A 22,154-nucleotide genomic window follows, 5' to 3' on the forward strand; every position below is an offset into this window, starting at 1 on the left:
CAAAACTTAAATAAAAATTCTTTGTGCAGGGGTGTGACAAACATTTTGAGCATGGTGTGTGTAAATAATTTTGTTTAAGGCTGTTTTACTCTTGTCTGTCCACTAAGTGGTTCAGTTCTACCAGGAAGGGAAGTTGTTGCTAAATTTATGTAGAAAACTTATTAAAGAAATGCAAGTATCTGCCTTCTAAAGCACCTTACTGACTAGTCTTCATCAGAGCAAAGTTGCAATTTATAAATGGGTCCTGTTTTCAACATAGAGAATAATATCAATTATTCAGTTATTGAATCAATTATTATAGCATTTTTTGCTGAGGAGTTGTCTGAGGAAAAATCTTTAAAACCAGCTTATTTTGGTTCCTGATTCAACTCCTTCTCAGTATAAAATTGTCATGGAAATTGTTTTTTGGTTGGTTTTTTGTTGTTTTTTTTTTTTTTTTGAGGAAGAGCAATACCAGATTATTGCCTGTTTAGGTGCCTTTATTCACTATTAATGTGTAAGATGGCATTAGGAAAAAAATATAGGCTTGGGTGGAGTGGAGCAGAGAATGGAAAAGTTAATCCAAGCTATGTGCTGTACATGTTTGCATTTTTATTATGGCTCATAAAAGTGAAATTTTTGATTACACTTGCAGAAAATTCATTAGGAATAGTTACAAGCACTAGCTACTGAGTGGGAATCAGGTACATGTAAGTGACCTGGACATCACAAAATAGTCAAGATTACTCTTGAAAACCATAACAGAATGAATAGACATTTACAGAATTAGAAAGCTGTGTGATGACTAACTTCTTTTCACACAGTTTTAATAAGTAATAGAATGGATGCTTTCTAAATAGAATCGGATATATTTTATGTGTTACTATTTTTCAAGCAGTCCTCTTATTAAATAAAAATACTGTAGATATTATTTTTAAAGCTTATATAAGTCTACAAAGAAGATTGTATTATGTACAAAAGGGATTTTTTAAAATTTCTTGATTCAGCTGACAGTTGGTGATACAGAGGCTAGTAACAGATTTTCTGATCAACAGGAGCCGAAGACACAAATGAACCATACAGTATATGCAATGTATCTGCATTGCTGTAAAATAGCAGTAGGGCTTCCATTTTATGGATAACTTGGTTTTGTTTTGTTTAGTTATTGTTTTAAAATATGTTACGAGTTTTCAGTTTCATAAGAGGAAGTTGGAAGTTGTTTTTATTGGGCTCCATTTTTTAGCAGTGCTTTGCTCAGACTCCTTTATATTACTGGCTTGTGGAACCTATAACCCAAACACGTCCTCAGAATGTAGTGCTGATGCTTTACTCTTAACACTTTTTTCTTCAGCAAGTGTTCAGTACTGTAAAACTGTTGTCAATTTCCATTGAAGTCTCTTGAAACACATCCAAAGGAAACTAAAGCTAGAAACTCTATCCATCACAAAAATACAGATTTGAAAAGAGAAGAAAAGTAAGGAGGATTAAAAGGGGAAATACGCTTGCTAAAACCTCATGCATTTGTGAGAGTGGTCAGAATGCATGAAATGGGAATTGAGATTTACACTGACAGTGCAAATCATTAATGCTCATGTACTAACTTGCAAGTGTGTTGGTGTGTTGCCAGTTTCACCAGTGCTTGCCCCAATCCTTATACAAGTAGCTATCTTCATTTCCTCTAGTGGGTAATCTTATTTCAGAGTCTGGTCTCAACATACCTAATCACCAGACAGGAAATTCACCACCGGATTTGCTTGCATTCCATTGAATACAGAATTTTTTCAAAGATTTCTTCCCTTCCTGCTCAGCTGTTCATTGTCAACTTTTACTCATGAACTATTAAGATAAACTTATTTTGATTTTCTGTATTCATCAGTAAGAATGTTTACATAAAATGGAATAGAAGAATATCTCTTTAAGAAATGGATGTCTGTGTGACCTCTGTCTGTTGATTTTTGAGCTTTCTTTAAATTTGAGAAGTGTATCAAATTTCTAGGAAATTTTCTTAATACCAGCAACATGTAATAGGGTTAGTAGGCTTGGAAGTCTTCTACTCAGTCTTTTTACTCACAATTTCTGGAGTAGATGTGTCGTCTTTTATGTATATAGCCTGTGGTTTACATGTTGAAAAGATAATTCTGCTGTGCTTTCCCCTCCTGTGCATAATTGTTTATGATGAATTTTTTTATCTGTCATATATTTTAGGAAATTACTTGCATGTTCTTTAGCAGGAATTTGCAGCTGAAGATGGGGATGTTACATCACACACACATACAAATGTGTTATTTGTATGGGTGCACTTCAGTCACAACAGTAATGGTGACCTAGACTTTGCCCACTGTCACATCAGGTGTAAGCCACCTCATGTGACATTGGCAAGTTCCAAGTCTTCTCTAGTTTTAAACTAAGAAAATTATTACATAAATTAGAACAAGCCTTAATTAAATTGTCTAAAGGCAAATATTAAGAATGCTGAGAATCCAAGTTGTGCCAGTTGTCATGTCAGTCAAATGACTATGGAAAACAAATTTTTTTATATCAGTTATGGTAGTGTCAATTTTTTTCTGCAAAACATAATGAAAAATCTTTCCAGATGTCAGATATAGAAAATCCCTTAAATAGGGAGAAAAACATATGAAATAGTTTTTAATTTCTGAGTTAGAAGAGATTTTTGGTTCATTCTCATATTCCTCTGAAAAACACTAAAGCAATTTGAATGCCTTCAGTTGGTAATGCAGAGATGCAGCACCTTGAACTAAGCAGAGCAGAAATTTTCCCAGGATGTGTTGAGGGCTGTATACCTGTAAGCTCTTCCTTGGGCAGGCATGATCCAAATTTGGAACCCTTCCAAAGGCTTAAAGATTTTCAAAGAAACCTAAAAACACTTAGGCCCCCAAAAAGTGATGGTGGAGTTTATCTGACTAAAATATGGACTTTACCAGCTGCTGGCTGTTCCTGATCAGAGCAGATAATCTGATTTACTGATTTACCCCACACAGTAAAGACATCTGTTGATTGAGACTGACAAACTGAGTCATGCAAAACTTTGTAACTACAGGCTCTAAACACTATTCTGCACAGAAAATGTGTTTTTAATACATGTAGCGGGCAGTAAGATAACAGAGCACTGGTTGGCACACCCTCTAGTCCAAGTGCTAGCCCCTGTCACATGAGGATCCTTGCACTGGGAGTTGCACGTGTAGGTCTCTCTTCCTCCTGGGGTGACATTCCTAGAGGACAGGGCAGAAAAGTGCTGGAACTTCAGAGAAGCATCACAATGATACAGATCAGCAAGAGGCAAATTAAAATCAGGCAGAAATTCACAAAGAGCTCTTGGAGCCTTTGGCGTGCTTGTGGGTTGACCTCAATAGTTGAGGCTCTCCTCAGAGCGGAGCGGGTCATGTGTTGGACCTTCTCCATGGCAACAAGAAAGCAGAGGGCACAAATCAGAGGTTTTAGAAGTGCAGGAAAGAAGAGCAGTGGTCAGGAACAGTGCAAAGTGTCTAATATCTTCTCTTTGTTTTAGACAGCCTTTGCAGAGCTGGAAAGCAGGAAAGCAGACAATTAGAATTGCAGAAGTGTTTTTATGAGTACAAATGGAGATTGTTTTAAAGGTCTAACAAGTCTGAAATAAACATATTGCTTTTGTAGTGTTTTTAGGTTAAAACAGAATTTTTAAATTTTGGGGTTTTAAGTTTAAATTTGTGCTGTATTATGCTTCTCCTCCTGAAGGCTACTGAGTGCCTGCTTCTTAGCAGTGTTGAGTAACTGTACTATGGAAATTGTGGATATCTGGGTTTTTCCCAGATTATTGCTTTAGAGCCTAAGCTCTCTATCTCACACAGTCTCTGAAAAGGCTGTGTCTGATTGCCTTTCCACACACACCCCTCTGCTTTATTTGTTCAAACACATGTGAAGGCTTGATGATAAGAGTAGGGTCACAGATCTTTCAGCCAGGAGATCTGGATAGTCCTGCTGGCTGGTAGTGACAGGGCAGATAATCTGATTTACCAGTACCTTTTTCTGGAAGGGAGGAAAATAAATCTTGTTGAAGTACTTCCATTCCAAGAAAAAGTTCTTTATGGTGGGCAGTTAAAACCTAATGCATCACTGCTGTAGGGAATTTTAGTAGCACAGTTCTCAACAGATAAGACAGAGCAAGGACTAAATATTTTTTTATGCATGTAGGACAATGTATTACAAATGTGGGTGCAAAGGCAGAGGATTGCTGTGAGGAACAAAACAAAGCATTTACACAACTTTAACTGAGTGTTACATTTAAAATATATTTTCCTTCTTTTTAATGTCAGATGGAGGGACAGGGTATCAGTTTTTTTAAAACTCCTAATGAGTTGTTGCAATGTAAAACCTTCCGTGGCAAGAACCTAGCTTTGATGTATCCTTGTTTAGCTCATGGTGAGTTGGATTCTGAAGGTGCCTGTCATTGTCTATGCTGTCAATATGTGAAAACTTGGTTTTAAAAGTAATGAGGATATATGCATCTGTCATAATTTTGCTCCTAAAGCTGCACTTACCCCTAAACATTTTATGAATTTATATTGTGTTCTTATATTTCACAGAAGGCCTCTCCTTATCACCACTTCATTATTTTTTTCTTGGAAATAAGTGAAATTATATATATGCCACATGAAGGAAAACAGTTGCCTGGTTGTCTGCTGCCCAAATTACATGATGATCCTGACTGAATCAGAGGTACTTTATTGCCCATGAATTTGTCTTTATATGTGGCTAAAATGGAAAAACCTTAAAAGGAAACGAAAGTGTCTTTCAGGCTCTTCCTTTTTTTAATCCCTTCATGTTGGGCTGTAGAGTCAAATGGTACTGTATGAACAGAATGCATGTGTTTTCAGTGGCAGTGATGGTATTTAAGAGAGACTTTCAAAAGCAATCAGATTGCACATGGTTATTTTAATACCTTTAGAGGATTTCATGTGATGACATCTTCTCAAACTGAACTTCAGATTTTGTTATGATTTTTGAGCCATAGTTGATCTTAACTTTAATGAAAAAAACATATGCCAGAACATACTCTTGTAGTGACTAAAATTTTTCATCTTTGTTTGACTTCTCACTGTACCTGCTTTCATCTATTTAAGCAGTTAAAATGCTGCCAAGTATATTCTGCTTAGCTCTTTGCTAATCCTGGTCTGTCCCAGGTGCAGTAAAAGCAAGACATGCGCAGGAATTCTAAAGTCTCTTGGCTGAATGCACATTCATTCTCCCAGCCCAGTACAGGCTAGAGTGCATTAGACTGTTTATCTTCTTGCAGACAAGTCCCAGTAGATGAACCACAAATGGATTTACATGGATAGAGAGGAGTTTGTGTTACCAGCTTCTGTGACAGACACTGCCCAGAGAACAGCATTTCCTGCGGGTGACTTCATCATGGCATTTCTTGTCATTTTTTCAGTGTCAGATGTGTGCAACTCTTGGTCTTTGGGCTGTGTGTGACCTGCTGCAGCAACATTTATCTTTCCTGATTGTGGTTTTTTTTTTTTCCCTTGGGGCCCACAGAAGGGTTGAAACAGCATCAATGTGTACCTGTTTACATACAGAATAAATGTACATTCCATTTCATGTGCACTGCATTAGGTGTAACTGCATTTGTGCTGCCACCTGCACTGCTGTGTTGCTGCATGTTTTGCTTGCATGACTCAAGAGGCAAGATCCTAGGGTTCTGAAGTCCTTCCATTAACAGCAATATTATCTGGTTGGGCATCACAGATGCAAGACCAAAATAGATACTTGGACATGTGTGACCAGAAGAATCTTAAAAAATGGAAGGTAGTGTAAATTAAAATCTTTATACCTCATACAGCTAGAAAACATTGTAGAGAAGGGATGAGGAGAGAACAAAATAGATTGAGTTTCTTGATTTAATAGTTTACGTGGTTTTGGAAGTTTGTGATACATCTATGTGTTTAACCTCCTACGTCTGTGGGATAAGTTTTCTTGTAAGCAAAGGAAGCCAATTCTGTGTCTGTATTTCAACAAGTTTGTCTTTACAAGTGCTCAAGTTCAACTAATAAACACATACCTTTCTTGTTAATCCTCCATGGTGCTGTCACCCACCTAAAGTGTGCAGAAAGAGAAACAGATTCAGTAATGCAGCTGCATATGGGTGGCTATCAAGGTCAGAGTTGGCGTCTTGGAAAATAATTACACAGAAACAAAGACTGATCATTGTCACAGATAGTAACTGCTCTCTGCTGTTCAGTCCCCAGTGTTTTAGGCCTATATAAAGAAGAATTGTGCATGCACACACCACTTCTTGAAACAAAAGTGCAGCAACAGGGCAAATTATATTTGATATTTTTTAGAAGTCACAAAGTGTGATTCATGTGACAAGACTGAGCATCACACGAGAGGAGCAGTTGGGTGCATTGCTGTGCAGTTTTGTTTTATCAGTGCTGTTAATGGGTGTGCAAGGTTTGTTTTAGGCGCAGAGTGAATCTGCAGGAAGAGGTCTGGTAGCTGACCCTGTATATTACTATGTAGGGAATCCCCTGTACCCCATACTTTAGAATGAGTCACTGATCACAATTATTGCTTCCCACTTCACTGACATGTGACTGTTTCCCTGATTTGTGTTAGGTTATTTTTATCTTTGTTCCTGGGTGCCCTTCACAATGAGAGAGGGTACGTGACCAAAGTGAAAACTGTGGGCCACACTCATTCCTGGTGCAACTGCATTGACTCCCTTGAAGTCATACAGGATAAATTTGGCTCCCTTGGAAATGCCACAGCCTGTTTCCTGTCATATGTTCACTAAATGCAGCAGTGATATCAGTGGAATAGAAGAGGTTTGACTTACTTGAATTCTTGCATTTGTGCATGACCAAGTGAAGCCCTGAGGGGTATTCAAGTTATGTTGCATAAATCCATTGCATAAATTTTTACAATGAGATGCCCCAAAACCCCAGTATTTCACTTCTATCCATTAAAAAAAAGTCTTACTAACCATAAACATAGTGATGGAAAAAGTACTATAAAGCTATGTTGATTGAACATTTAGGCAGTGACTTGTGGCATATAAAGTCATTTTTCATTTATATGGAGAACACATTTCCTTGGGATGGGGAAGGAAGCAACAATTCAGCTCATAGTTTGAGAAGTGCTGATAACAGGAGAAACAAAATCATTTTACCTTTCTCTTTACCTTTTGTCTGTTTTGTACTGAAGTGTCATGTGTGTTTCAGAGAGCATAGGGGAAGACTCACATTTCAGATTATTTTTTTCTCCGCCTTACAAATGCATTGTTTCTGCAATCTTCCTTCTGAGTAGCTTTGATGTTCTTAGTGTTCTAATACACAAGACCAACAGTAAGAGCCTCTATTTGTATTTCAAGTCTATGAGACTGTGAATGGTGTAAGTGACAGGAAATTACATTGATGAAGAGTTGAACACTCCAGTCATTTTGGGTTTTGAAATTTATCCACATGTCTTGTGGATAACTGGGATTTATATGTGTGCTGGTCCATTAGAGTAGCCTGGGAGCCAGTGCTTTGGGCTAGTTTTAAAGTTGGTTAAATTCCCTGCAACGTGGTGCAGGACCATGCAGTGGGATCTTAGGCAGAGTCTTCATACTCATGGGTTCCCCTCATCAAAATAAAACATAAAATAACTGTATAACAATTCCAGTCTGTTGGTGTGATCTGTCTTTTATGTAGTGCATTTCTTTTAGGAAATGAACTCCATTCTCTGCTGTGTTCACTGATTACCTAACAAATTGTTTCATGTTGAGTTTTAGCTATGGTGGTCCATAATGTCCCTTTAATTAGAAAATGGCCTAAGTGTAATTTGAATTAAAGTAAAAATTGAGGTATGTCTAGCATGTATAAAAGGTAGAAGTGGAAGGTGATATTCTAAGTTTTGTTTTTAACCTTCTAGCAGCTCAAGGAACAATGATATGGCATTGATTGATAAGGATATAATTGATAAATTCAACTTCTCAGAAGTTACTTGATGCCAGGAAGGTCCTGTTAAGCCTTTTTTCAGTCTCCAGAAAGCAAAAGCAACCTTAGGTTCTAAAGTGTCTCGTAGTTTTAGGGAAAAGAACTTTACTTCCCCATGGGATTTTTTATTTCTCCAGATGGGGTACTTTTCTATTCCTAATTAAAGTTATTCTTAAAGCAAACAAAAAGTTAATGTTGTGGTTCTGTACATGTAATCCCATGCATTTTTGTTTGCTGATGGTCTGAAAAAGCAGTGCAAATCACCTTTACACTACCAGTACAAGCTGATTTCAGTTTCCTGTTGATGATGGAGGTACTATATTCCTAACTTCCCCAGAGGATGAGAAACAAATGCAGCTTTGAAAAATAAAAATGTGGTAATATATAAATCTGAATGTCTCTTAAATAACAATTGCATCCTCGTCTTGACAAATGAGTAGCAAAAAAAAAAAAAAGACAAAATTGCCTGCTGTGAATTAAATGCCTAATTTCACTGATTTCATCAATTTCACTGATTTGTAACACTTATCACCTGCCCTGTAGCACATGCCTCTGTCATGACTGTAGGTTGTTTCTCAGGGTCTGGATGTCTGTGACATGGGATGTTATAAGTGTGAAATTTTTAAATTTAATTTAACAGCTGAGCCACTCTTTCATCTGCATTAAATTATTGAACTCTAACAGGATAAAATTGAGATGATGGGGCAGCTAACCTGCTGTAGCTATGGGATGCATTCTGGCTTCCAGTGAAGAGCTGCCTATAGCAGTTAAGTGTCTGTGTGTATGTTCAAGCTATGTGTCTATGCATAAAGTCTGTATTTTTAAAGGTCATTTGCAATAAAAGAGAAAGATTCTCTAGGTGGTAGAATAAACCTCAGCTTCTCTCTTCACCTGAAAATGCATTTTATGTGTAGCCTTGAAAAAAAATCTGTATCGAAATCTTGTTCTATGTAGGCACTGGGAGGTCTGAAGTGCTTCTGCCTACTGAAAACAGCTTCTAGAGAACTCTCTAACAGATTGCTTGCCTTAGGAGTAACAGCATGTCCAGACATTTCTCTCACTTGAATATTTGAAACTGGCATAAGGCTGCTGAGCACAAAACCAAGCACCTGGATGTATCTTTGCCTGATGCCTACCAGTCACTAATAGGAAAAGGAATTGGGTGTATCTGTTCACTAACAGGGAAAACACGCCTCACAAAATTAAAAGCCTAAATTAGGTTTGTCTCTTCTATGACCAGACCCATATGTAGACAAAAGTAGTAAGGTGTGAATTGATGGAAGGAGGGGAACATGACTGTAAGGAGCAGAAGTACCTTAGAGACATACATATTCATGTATTCATAGTGCTTATTTTAAAAATATTTGTATGTGTAAATATTGAATGTTCTCTGTGTGACATGTTTCTCTGAGATGTGTAGTTTTTTTCAGTGATTTTAAAGCTGGGAATGTATTTCATTGTATAACATGTCTATGCTTCCCTAAGAAATAAATGGGTTATTTTCTGAATTTGAAATTCATGATGTTACAAATCCTAGCTGAATTATTTCTCTGTTATTAGAAGCAATCTAGGATGAGTGTGTTAGTTACAATGAACAACAGTAGAAAATAAACTTTTAGTGGATGTCAAAGCAAAAACACTACACGGATTGTGTAGTTTGAACTGCACTTAGAGTAACATGGTATAATTTCAGTTCTAGAATTGCTATAAATCATTAAAATTTTTAAGTTAAGGGTAATTTTTCAAATTTTTCATCATACAGAAAAAAAAAAAAAAGGTTTTTTTCCTCTCACTGTGTTAGATCAGAAAAAAGTTTTACAGAGTTCATGGTGAAGGAGCTTCTTTACCCTTGCTGGTAAAGGCAGCTTTGGGTTAGGAAAAATAATGCCTCTATGAAACTTTAAGAGAATTACTCTCTTTGTAAATTTTGGATTAAAAATCAAAACCAAACAGACAAAAGAAAAAACAGGCAAAAGGTATTAAATTTAAAAGGAAAGACAAGGATGTGAGAAACATGATGAAACCTTTTTACCTTCTTGTGCAATACCACCTGTATAAATCATCTCCCCAAGGACAGCAGGTGTCCCATGAACATAGAGGAAATTATGTTACCTTTACCATCACTGAAAGACTCTCCTCACAGCAGTATATCTTTGACTCAGAGCTATAATGCCTATATTTCCATATTTTTGATAAACAGTTAAAACCAGCTATTAATTTGAGTAGAGGAGTTTTTTGTAGAAAAGTACAGCTACAGCGTGCCTTCCTGTAAGAATTAAAAGATTACACAGAAGAGAGATTCCTTACCCCTGGTGTGACTTAGTGAAGAGGAGCTTGCTCGGGGCTGTGGGACGTGCCTGTAGATCTCTGGCAACTTGTCCGAGTCTGTGACCAAGTTGTGGAAACAATTGAAGTAGGCTGAGGGGAAAAAATAACAAAAGTTTCAGAGGCAGGACTTACAGTGTCACTCAGCAGCTCACAAGTTGATTGGTCCCATTTGCCTTCTGACACAGGCAGTGGCTCCTCTAAACTTGTTCCCAGCAGTAATGTATTAAACTTGGGCAGCACATTTCCTTTCACAAAAGGAACTGTGTGCCAGGGAGACACCTGCTCAGTCACAGGATGGGGGAATCTGGGAAGCTGCATGCTTCAGTGGGGTGGCAAAGAGAGCTGCTCCCTAACATCCTGCCTTTTTTTAAACTGGAACTTAAATGGGAACTTACTCAGGGAGCTGCTTTGGATGTGTTACTTTTGCTACAGCAATGTTTCTTCTTCATAAAAAAACCTAGATAGTGAGGGCCGACACATTTCTTGTGGGTGTTTGACTTGGAATGATTTTCTTTTGTCCAAGGTGTTTTTTAAACTACACTTTCAATATATATAGCTTTGACAATTCTGTTGCATAGCTGGTATTCAGTTTATAGTGTATGATGAATGCTTCCCAATATCATCTTTCTTCTCACGGTGCTTAAACTGAAATAACTTTTCAGTATTTCAAGGCCCTTCCAACCTTTAATGGGTGGGTTAGAGGATTTTTTTTCCAAATCTGGCATATATAAGTTCATCTCTGAAATTTTCCATTACTATGTATTTTGAAGTATTTTATCTTTTGTTTAAAACACACTTCGACATTTTTTTTTTCCTTTCCCACTTTCTGTGGCTGGAAACTATTTAAGTGAATTTTTTGAGAACCCTTTCTCTTTGTTTGGATAGGAGTAGCAGCTTGATGCTACTTTACAGGTTATCTTTTGTATACTTTCCTGTGTTGAGAAGTGATAACACAGTGCATATGCAGAGTAGGTTTTGTGCATTGGGGAAGCGAAGGATTTACTGGATGCGAAAGGATTAAGCTGTCAAGTGAGAGCATCCAGCATGAGGCTTTCTGTGTAGATGCAACTGACAGCATGTGCCTTTTCCTGATTTGGAAATTGCAGGCAAAAATACAGAAGCTCATCCTAACTCTGAACACTTAGAGATTCAATTTTGACAATAATTGTTTAGCATAGATGAGTGCTTGGCTTTAAGCAGAAACCCAGACAGGGTGGGTATTTTTGGTTTCATTTGTGTTTTTTGTTCCCTGGAAGTCCTGCTGCAGTACATTGTTCAAACCAGAGACAGAAGGGCTTCGGGGATGATGTACAACCCTGTTTCAACTTGAGCTCTTTTTTTATTTTTGTAAATATGGTTTAGCTCTTCTGAAAATTGGTTATATCACAGTTGAAGTTAGCAACTTGGTTTTAGTATAATAAATCTGCCTGCTTTCAGTTGTCCTTTCGTATCAAACCCAGGAGTACTGGGGTCACGTATTTCAGCTGAAAGTTAACTGAATATCTTCACACTGAGGAGTGATGGTTCTTTACTGGTGCAAAGTGTTTAATAATTTACTTATAATGGCATTATTAACATTATAAATCTCTCACAGTCAAGCAAACTGTATTTGGGTTTTTTTTATGAGGGAAGTTTCATGTTTTTATTGCATGCTGTTATCCAAGAAAAGTGCTAGCATTGGATTGTTTTCTTTTTTATGAAACTTGTACTATTGAAATTCACTTTCTATATTTTGTTATGAAGTCCAATACCCAGCACCACAACAGCTGCAAGGCCATTCCTCCCTTTTACCAAATTGATGAAAAATTGTCATGTTATTTAGTTACACTACCCCAAATTCTTGGCTCTTTTTTTAATGAACTGGAGTTTTTTAGCAATGAGATACTTTGAAAGAATTTGGTTTTGTTTGAGAGCTGCTGACACGGTCATAGCTTGGTCTCCATTTTAAAGAGTGATACTTAAATGTACAAATTAAGTCACTGAAAAAATACTAGGATTTCATCAGAAACATAGTACACATCTTCTCTAAATGTCAACTCTGATAAGAATTTTAAGATGAAAATATATTTGGCAAATTACAATAACTTACAAATTCACACCACATGAGTGTTGTAGATCTTGTATTGAGGTTGTTTCTCTAAAAACTTGAGAACATTTTCCTCTTTTGAGAACATTTTTCTAGTTCAGGTTATTCATTATTCCCTCATGGAAGTTTTGGTGGGGTTCTGAGGCAGATGCCAAAGTACTGCTTATGGGACATGTCAAGTCTGACAAGTACAGACACAATATATGAGCACATCATTGTACTGTTTCCATTCACTCCTGGGTGAACAGGTCCAGACACCCATGGATATCAGAAAGGAAAAGCTTTAAAAAAAAGGAATCTGTGTTGGAGGTTTTGGTCTGCTGCATTTTGTTCTGGGGAACAAAAATGTGCAGCTGCTGCCTGCTTGACCTTAAATGGAGATGATCTGGGCTTTCTCCAGGAGGATTAGGAACCTACCATTAGAACATGTTTCTTCTCAGAAATTATTTAGGGATCTGGTTGATGTTTGGGATAATGTCTAAAAAGAGACGTGTTGTACTTCAGCATACCAGCTCCTTTATTTAAATAATAATCGTGAGACTTCTATTCACATTGGTAATAATTTCTGGATTATTTCTGCCTTTCTTGTGCTAGTTTCCAAAATTCTGTAGACACTGACTACCTGTATAATCTGTAAAGAGTTTGAGGTGTCGCTATCTGGTCCACTGATAATCGTGACTCTGTATAGGAATGGACTGTGACTCAAGTGCAATTATTTATAATATACAGGTAAATAAATTCAGCAGTAAATCTGAGTACTCCAGTTAGTGAGTTGTTTCATGATGCTGCTGCAGTTTTCTCTCACACTGCAGAAGTACCTCTGTGATCTCACACGGAAGTTCTTGACACATTTGGTTTAAGAGTTAGGAAAAACACACAGAAGGGAGAAGTGAATGCTCCCACAAATGTGCATTAATTTGTGTGTATGTGGGACAGAGTAGCAGAGTTTGGTATTGAAGCTGAACTCTAAAATGAGATCTTTTCATTTTGTAACCAGTAGTTTTCTGGCCTGATTCTCTGATGGGTAATTGCTTGTAGCCATCCAGGTATTAGCAGATCTGGCTTACAGAACCCTCCTTACTGTTCTCTAAGAGAAAGGACTCAGCTAATGTATCCTTCAGTTACAGTTGTGCTGTGAGCCTAATACACCCTATATGGATATGTGAGTTTTTCCTTCCTTCAAAAGTACAGAAAAAACAGTATTTTCAGTGCTGATGTTAATCACATTCCTGAATCACACTAGACAAGGTGACAGCCTAATGAAGTGAGAAGTAATAACTTTTTTAATGCATTTAAGTTTTTTTGCTTGAATTGATAGATTTATGACCTGTTTGCTTATATGTTTCACCTTTAATGATTATCTGACTTCAGTGGATCTCACTTCCATTTGTAATCTCAATATCTTCTGGGTTTATGTGGAGGAAGTTGTCTTTCTGAGGCTGCAGGTGTTCCTGCTTTTGTATAGTGAGACTTACAGTCTTTGTTAGTGCTAAAGGAAACAGGTCTGCTGAGAAATCTAGGCTTTGCATCATGTTATTCTCCTCTGGGACAAGACATACTTACTTTTCCTAACCATTGGACAGACATTAAATTAGTTTGACCTTCAGTTTTTTTCTTCTTTACAAACAAGATGAAATTACTTTTTGAGGCAGCAGCTTGTAAAGCATACCATTGCAAGGTGATTAAGAAGAAAGTACGAAACAAATCAATAGAAAACTTGGTCTGAAATATTTCTCTTTTTGGGAATGTTGAATGCTCTGATAGTACTAGTCATCTGATTTGTTACTGACCAAAGACATTTTTTGAAAGGTCATCTTGAATGTTTTAGTTTCAGTTGCTGATACTGGCACAAACCTTAAACCATTAAAGTAGATCACAGGGTGCAGAAGTGAGTCACGCCTGTTTATGGTCTTTGGTGCTTTGACCCAGTGTTAGAAGAGAAGGGAAACAAGAAGTTTTGCCTGGCTCTTGCTCTGAAAATTGGCTGTGTCCTTCCTCTTCCCAAATCCCGTTAGGAAGCACTTATTTCACATGTAGACAATGCAATTAGCACAGACTTGACCCATGTAGGTGGTTTATTTTGCAACAAAATATTGACAACACAAAAAGCTGTCTTCTTTTAAATTACCTGGTAGCTTTCACAGCAATGAAGTTTACCTTTTACTAGGTTAATGAAGGTCAAATAATTTACTAGTGGCAGTTATCTTCAATGATGCCAAGTGTCTTCAAAAATAGCAACATGAGACAGGATAGTAAATTCAATGATTTTCATTTCAGTAAAGGTTCTTTATTTCTATGAAACACCTGGAAACAGTGTATTTTAGTTCTTACTGGTATCCTCAATTGGTTAAGCTAAACAATGTGCTTTAGGTGGTGTGCTGAGATCCTTATACCTAAGAAACTGTGTTGAGTGTCTTTCAGATAAACTGTTCTGGGAAGCACAGAGATTAGTTGTGTTATTTGACATGTTGTGAGTGATAGATGAACAGCGGGACAAAGGCACATAAAGGAGAGATAAAGTTGGAAGACCGTGTTTCAGTTGCCAAGTGGTGGTGCTGGATAATCTCCACTTGAAAGTGTAACTGCAGAATTGAGGATAAATGATTGGATTTTAGCTTTTGCTGCTACCTGTCTTCAGCTGAAAGTTGTCCTAACAGAAATGCATAAATATTGCCCAAATGATGAATGTTTTGGCATCATTTAGGAGCTTAAAGATTCTCTTGTGCAGATTATTGCAGTGATCATCCTCCGGTGGTGTGGAGGGGCAGCAGGTAGAGGTCAGTGGCCTCAACATCTTGTCTCATGGGGATCTTCATTCAGATCAACATGGAGATGGCATAAATCAGACTTTTAAAGAGTTTTCAGACTAATTTTCACATGGCCCTACTTTGAGAAATGGGAGCCAGAAACACCTTTCTTTCTCTTGCTTGGTGTTACAGAATGGTGTGTGTCTTCAGTTCTGTCCATTGTTCTGAAGTCTGGGGGTCTTTTTCCCCTTCCCTCTATCGAGTGACTATAAATAAGACTAATTCCCATTGGTGAGTGTCAACTCTCTGTTGCTTTGTATCTTTGCTTCATGCAATTCATAGCTAAAACGCAAAGGGGTTTTTTTGCTTCATCAGGAATCACTGAAGTTTATTTAAGTAGCAGAATGTATTTTCCTCTTTGGAAGTGGAGTGCTGATTCAGAATTACTTTTGCAGGAAAAAAAGCACTCAGCAAAAAAACACCCCAAAAAGTTAAGATCCTGAATTTCATTACCTGAGAATTTGAGGTACAGAACTTCATATTTTCTTCATTCTGTTTCAGAATGTGCCAAATAAAACCATGGCTCTACTACTTGTTTCAGACCAGCTCTGAGTAGCAAGAAGAGATTTCCTGGTCTTGCAGATATTTTCTGACTATGTATTCTGTTTCAGGCAGCTGCTTTCTCATGGAAGTTCTGATGTCAGTCACTGGAGCATGGAAGCTTTGTCAAGTGTAGTCTCATAGATTGCTTTTTCTGTAGCTTCTTGACCAGTGAGGTGATGTGGAGAGCTGTTTTACTGCATTTATGACTCCATTCTTATAGAAGAAACTATTTGCTTTCCTCTTCTTGTGGCCTTTATTGAAAAGGAATTGGTTGTATGGTTTTGAAATACAGTCATCTGTATACTTGGTATGACATTATTATTGACATCTCTGTGAATTAGAAAATGAAAACAAAGGTAGTTCATTCTGAAGCATGAATTTTCCTACCTTCTAAATGAGCCTACTTCAATCAACATATTTATTTTTCTTTAGGCAGAGACAGTCTCATTTGTGTCTGTTAAAACCAGTATTTTGCTTACAAAATGGTTTCCACACGAGAGAATCTGCTGTGTTTTGGTGCTCTTTGAAGAGACAAATTGTCTCTGTTCCTGTCTCTGTTTCCTCTCTGCCAAATGAGAATAATAAGTCTAGTTTCTTTGTAAGAAACTCAGAGACCTACAAGTGACAAGCACTAATTGCTGGTGATGAAAGTGATATTTATTTTTTTAGAGTGAACTTCTACCCTTTCTGCCTATATAAAGAAGGTGCTAGGGCTCCCCCTGAGTTTATCTTGTAAGGAAGGAAAACACCTTCACACACTGACACGGATGTTTGGATGCACCCTTACATCATCCTGCTGCTTTTGCAAGAGACAAGTGTGTTTCAAGTACCCCTCATAAACTCAAGTGGAAAAGGTTCAATCTGGATTGAAGCCAAACAGTTCAAATATCCGTCACTTACTCCACACACAAATTATGTGACTACCTACCGTGGTTGTGTGATTGCTGCTTTCACACACAGTCCAGTGTTCAATTAACAACATTTCTTCTGTTTATCAGTGATGCAGAAGTTTCAGGCTGGGATTTTCAAATGTCTGATTTTTGACATTCCAGGATCTGATTTGCCAGAGGTGCAGAGCCTCTGTAAATGTATCTGAAATTCAGAGATACAAGTACATGGTATCTCCTTGTGTGTTTAATAAAAATAATAAAAAAAAAAATCCTTTTTTTTTTCTTATTTTTCAAAATTCTGGGGCATGTGGCTGAAATGTCTACATGATGATATATCACATATATGATGCTGTACAGGGATGGTGGTGGAATCTCTGCTTGAAGCAATTCAGTCTTCAGGGTGGGACCGTGTGCTGTTCTGCTTGGTTTGCTGGCTGGAGCAGCTAGTTCCTTCTGGGAAGAATTCTTGTAGTTGAGACAGAAAACATGAGTTTTCCTCTATTTTTCCCACCCATGGAAGTTTTTCAAGGTATTCACCAATAAATGTACATGAACACTGTACTCACATTGTACAGCGTGCTGGTGGCCGCAGATTTTATTAACTCTGCATGAGACTGTTTTAGTAGAGAACTCAGGCTGGTCTTCCAATCCCCGCTAAGGCGGCGTTAGTAAATCTTCCACTTGCCACTGTTTATGGAGTATCCTTGTGGTTTTTTTCCTTGTTTTTAAAATCTATGTTTGTGGTAATAAGAGCTGGAGAAGAAGAAAGGTGTGTGTGAGGGGATGTCTTTGTTACTGCTAACAATTTTGGTTTATCAACCTAAAAGGAAGTGGAAAAGAGTGTATTACCTAATCATTCCTTCACCATCAGCTATAACATGTGCAGAAGCTGCATTTGCAACACTTGAAGTGCATGTGTTCCAATAATTTCACTCCATTCTTTCTGCAAGCACTCATAGACACCAGTTCTGGATTATTGTTTTTAACTAAAATGGACCTTCTTGAGTTTGTGGGAGTAGTTGGATTTGTTCTAATAAAAATATTCTGAATGTTTCTGCTTTATTTTTGTGGGATTTTTTTTGTTTCTTTTAAACTTCAGTTAATTGTGCTGAGTATTACATGAATGGCTCATGTTTCTTGTAAAGTCATGAAAAACTAAAGCAAATGGAATGCAGGAAAGGAGAGGCTCAGTTTTCTGGTTTAGGGGTCAACACCCTTCACAGAATCTCAACAACTTCCATTTGAAAAATCAAGACCCTTGATAAAGAAATTGCAGAGCATCACTTTTCCCCAAATGTATGCTCCTGCCTCATATTAAATTCACAGTGGATTCTCTCTCTTTCAATATGTTTACATGTTTCATTTAGAGAATTTGATGCTCTATGCTTACAAGGTTTTTCTAAGTTTTCTTCTCTAATTACTGCATAAGAACGCGTTATTTTTTTCCTCTAATATCCACCCAAGTTGCACTCTCTTTTTGTTACTCTCTTGTTACAGGGGGAACTCCTGTTAGTTTCTGGGCAAGATTGACGGCCAGCTCTGCTCATCCTTGCAAAGTTTGTGCAGTCTGGCAAAAAGTAGATGTTTTTTGATTGCTTTCTAGGTCCCTTTTTACATCTGCTTTAGCCATGAGTGGATCAAGACTGCCAGTGAGCAATCAAGATTGGCATTCAGTAAACTAGTGTTTATAGGTATTAGCAGTGTACATTTAACTTAAAAGTTTTTATAAATTATCAGAACTTGCTTGAGGATGTCTGAGATATTTTACATGTCCTTCTATTCATGATTGATTTTTGCCAACTATTCCTTTTTTCTAAGTTACTTCTGTCTTACTTGTACAGTTCATAATTTTTTGTTGTGAATGTCATGTATTTATGCAGCACATAAAATAATGGTCTTTCTGAATAGCTATAGTTATTCATTATATTATGTAACTTTGCTTTCCACGACAGAATAAGAAACAATAGGAAACAAAAAGAAATAATGAATTTAACAGTGAAACTTCAACTAAAAGCTAAAAAAAAAAAAAAAAAGTTCTTGTGGAAGCTCCCTTTCATCTCCAGATGTTTAAAATTTTTTTTATAGTAAAGACCATTTGAATTTCAATGCAGTGGGAAGATAAAATGAACACTTAATAAAACAAGTGCTTCTATACTTAGGAAAGACCCAGTTGTTATCAGTGGAAAATTCCAGGCACTGTTGCTTTTAACGTCATATTAAGTGGCACCTAGAAGTGTTTTGTGTTCATAACATTTGCCAGAATATAAATGGAAGGGATTTATGACAAAAATAATATTGGTGTTGCACAGAGTATGAAGGAATGTTATAACAACACATAAAAGCAAGCGAAGTGTGGTTGTTCAGGGGAAGATAAGCAGAGGAGGGTGTATCATTATCCCGTGTGCAGCCCCGGGAGTGCCGGTTTCACCCTTCAGGAACATAGTTTAGGGGACAGAGATGAGAGAGGAAAGTCAGAGAGGACTGCTGAGTGGCTGCAGCCTCTTCTAGGAGACTGCCCTTCTCTCTGCCCTAACAATGTGCATCCCTAGGGGTCTTTCAAACTCTTCTCAGAGTTAATCTATTGACTTTGTTGTTGGAGGCTTTTGCACAGTACCATCAAGGCTGCTAGAAGGAACAAAACCTCGCCAGTAGGCGGTGACCACAATTCCAGTTCACTTCTGTTACAAATTCCCTGCTATATTTCTGCTTTATTCAGGATCCCCTGCTGAATGCAGATTCTGAACACATAAGGATCTTACACACCCAGTCTCTGTAGGCTAGGACTGTGCTGCTGGTCCTGTGTGTGCTGTCATAATTCAGAGCCAACACAGGCAGGACTATGTTGAAAAATAATAAAGTGCAGGAGGCTTCTGGTTTTATTCTGTTATGCCATCTTCATGTGCAAGTTCCTTTTCTTGAACTGATTGCTTATCTAAACACCAGGTCTTGGCTAGCAACTTTAATAATGTCATAGCTACTGCATAATAGGGGTTTTTCAAATGCTTAGAAAATACTCAGTCTATATACTTTGGAGGAGTTTGGCAGTGCCTGGAGTTGAGATAATTCAGGTTGTGGTCATGTCCATACTAATCCAGCACAAAGCTGTGCCATGGCAAAATGTGTTGTCTTGTACACTGCTTTCCCTCTTAGGAGTGTGTGCCAGTGCTACATCTCACATGGCTTTGTACAATGAATCTGATAAGAGTCTGACAGAGATGCAAATAACCTTCATGTGTGTGGGATGGAGGGAAGAGTGTAGGACTGGGGCTGTCAGGAGGGAGCTGAAAGGTATGAATGTTTGAAGTGGTGAGAAGAGGCAGGAGAACAGGCCCCTTCCCTTTGATAGCAGTGTATATTTATGCCACATTTAAGTGACCGCATGGTTGCTATCAAAACCCTGTAACTATGTGATCAGTAAAAAAATCTCTGCTTGTTTTTTATTAATTTAGTTTTTTTTCCTCCATGTAGCTACCTGACCTTAGCCTTTGTTTTCTCACATCTCTTGTCGTATCCCAGCAACCATGTACTTGCTGTGCTTTGCTCTTAATTCATTTGTAAGATGTTGTGCAAAGGGACCACGTCTTGCTCCCTTGTGATTATCAGACCTGACCTTGATGAAGTTCAGAAGCCTCAGCTGCAGTATAAACAATGTTGGGGAAGAAGTAAATACACAAATAACAGTAACTTGCAGGACCTTCAGAGTCCTCCCAGGCTTAGGAGAGTAAAACCTGTGAGGTCTGAATTAAGTGTGTTGCCCTGTGTGCAGTGGGGATTTCATTGGTGAAGGAAGTTTGAACAAATGTGCTAGTAAAAATGTAATGATTAGAGGGAGTGCTGCCTTTAGGAGGCATGTGAATGCTATTACTGTTTATTCTTCTCCATTTGGAAAACTTTCCACTTTCTTAAAGTTTATGATTATAGTGGTGGTTTCTGTGAATAGCATTAGCATTTTAATTTTTTATTGGAAAAGCTTTAAAAAGTCATATAACAGATGTGACATCCATGCAGTTCAGCTCTGGCTATAAATATATCTTTGAGGTGATCCCTTTTAAAATGAATTTTGATTCTTAAATTTTTGTCAATGAGGTTGATGCCTAACTGTGATTATTCTACTCCTGGCATAATGTAGTCAGTGTGTCACATGAATACATAATTTAACCCTAACTCAAAGTAAGTCCTGATGCGTCATCAAGTAAGGACTGCCTTACCCTTCAATTCCTAAACTTCATCCAGTGCAGATTCTAAAATCTTAAAATTTGGATCTTCTCTCAGTTGTTTGTCATGTGCTTTTGCTACTTTTCTCCATCTCTTTAGTTGGTTTTCTGTGTTTTTCTGTTGTTTGCTGGTTTTTCTTTGTTTGTTTTCTCCTGATACTGTAATCCCAGATTGCCATATCTCAATTTCCATTCCATGAACCTTAGTTTATGTGGACTCTCAATCTAAGAAACAAGGTATTTGCTGTCTGATTTCATGTCTCTTCAATCTTTGTGGTATTTAGCTCTTTATCATAAATCACTCTTTCTAAGCTTTTTAGCCGTGAAAGTTTCTCCTCTTTGGGCATGTTTTACTGTTCCAGTGACTTTCTGGTTCCTCACATTGTACTACCAGACATAGTCTTGCAACTGGGTTTATGCCAGAGCTGTTTAAAGTCACTGCTTTATCCTTTCCTCAACCCCTTTTTCTGTCACCTGACATCCCATATACAGGCAATCCTGACTTGCATTAAGCTGATTTTCAGGCAGGTTAAATTGTAAACTCCTGTCAAGTGTACTTTTCCCTGTTAGTTGTGGTCTCTGTTATATTAACTACTTTGCAGGCTGCACGTCTATATAAAGTATGTGTTTGGGATTTTTTTCAAAGCCTTATTGATTTTTATTTTGCTGTTGGCACTGCTAACCTCTCTACAATATACCTGTATTTCTGAGTACCTCACCATTTGATGGTCTTTCAATTTTGATTTTAATCATGTTTTCCACATTAAAAAAATTCCCCAAAGAATGCCATATATACCATGGCTGGAATAAAAGTGCAAGGGCATGATTAGATGTTCTTCCCCCTGTGACTGGTGGAAATTTGTGAAAGCATAGACAAAATGTGATATAACCTAGGTATTGCTGCCAAGAATTGTAGTGATTATATCCTGCTGAGCAGAAACACTATCTTCCCTAAAAGGCAAAGATAGAACAGAGTAGAGCAGTAGGTAGGTGGTGGTGAGATACAGATACCACAAATTAGGAGTTCTTGTCTGTACCAGCTCAGAAACTGTTACATTGTGGAGGATTCAGTTTTGTAGCTGCTCTTCTAGTGCATTTCTGTAAGGCACAGCCTTTCTTTATAAATCATTCCTTAAAATTAGGGTCTTGGTTTGCTTTTCCTGCATGAGAGCCACCATCCTTGTCATGTTTCACCTGCAAAAGGATGATCGATGTTTTGAGATTGTCTCAATTATCAGAGATGTTCTGAGCTGAAACACTCAGTCTGATGTTAGGAAGAAATCTGGGTGGGGAGGAAGGGATGGGTACATAATTTTTCCTAGAGTGGGGAG

The 22,154-nt window shown here is 37.6% G+C and overlaps 2 protein-coding genes across 4 annotated transcripts in view; one reads left to right on the forward strand and one right to left on the reverse strand.

Annotated features, from left to right (window-relative positions):
* Nucleotides 1-22,154, forward strand: part of CEP85L (centrosomal protein 85 like) — a 106,745-nt gene that overhangs the window by 52,883 nt on the left and 31,708 nt on the right. The window lies entirely within an intron of this gene.
* PLN (phospholamban) lies at nt 579-10,579 on the reverse strand. Of its 3 annotated transcripts, none has more exons than XR_002001535.1 (4): nt 10,563-10,579; nt 10,263-10,373; nt 6,038-6,072; nt 579-3,520 (listed from the first exon to the last, which is right to left on the reverse strand). XR_002001535.1 is itself a non-coding variant. In XM_015622376.3 (3 exons), the coding sequence occupies exon 3, from the start codon at nt 3,397-3,399 to the stop codon at nt 3,241-3,243; it is 159 nt and encodes a 52-aa protein (XP_015477862.1). In that variant the 5' UTR covers nt 3,400-3,520; nt 6,038-6,072; nt 10,263-10,505; the 3' UTR covers nt 579-3,240. The 3 variants fall into 3 exon arrangements, 1 of the variants encoding a protein (XP_015477862.1); XR_002001534.1 differs by lacking the exon at nt 10,563-10,579 and adding an exon at nt 10,524-10,540; XM_015622376.3 differs by lacking the exon at nt 10,563-10,579 and having other exon boundaries at nt 10,263-10,505.

Source organism: Parus major, chromosome 3 (genome assembly GCF_001522545.3).
Source record: "Parus major isolate Abel chromosome 3, Parus_major1.1, whole genome shotgun sequence".
NCBI lineage: Eukaryota > Metazoa > Chordata > Aves > Passeriformes > Paridae > Parus > Parus major.

Coding starts and splice junctions, on each gene's coding strand:
- PLN (XM_015622376.3), bottom strand. CDS start 3,399: ATGGAGAAGGTCCAACACATGACCCGCTCCGCTCTGAGGAGAGCCTCA.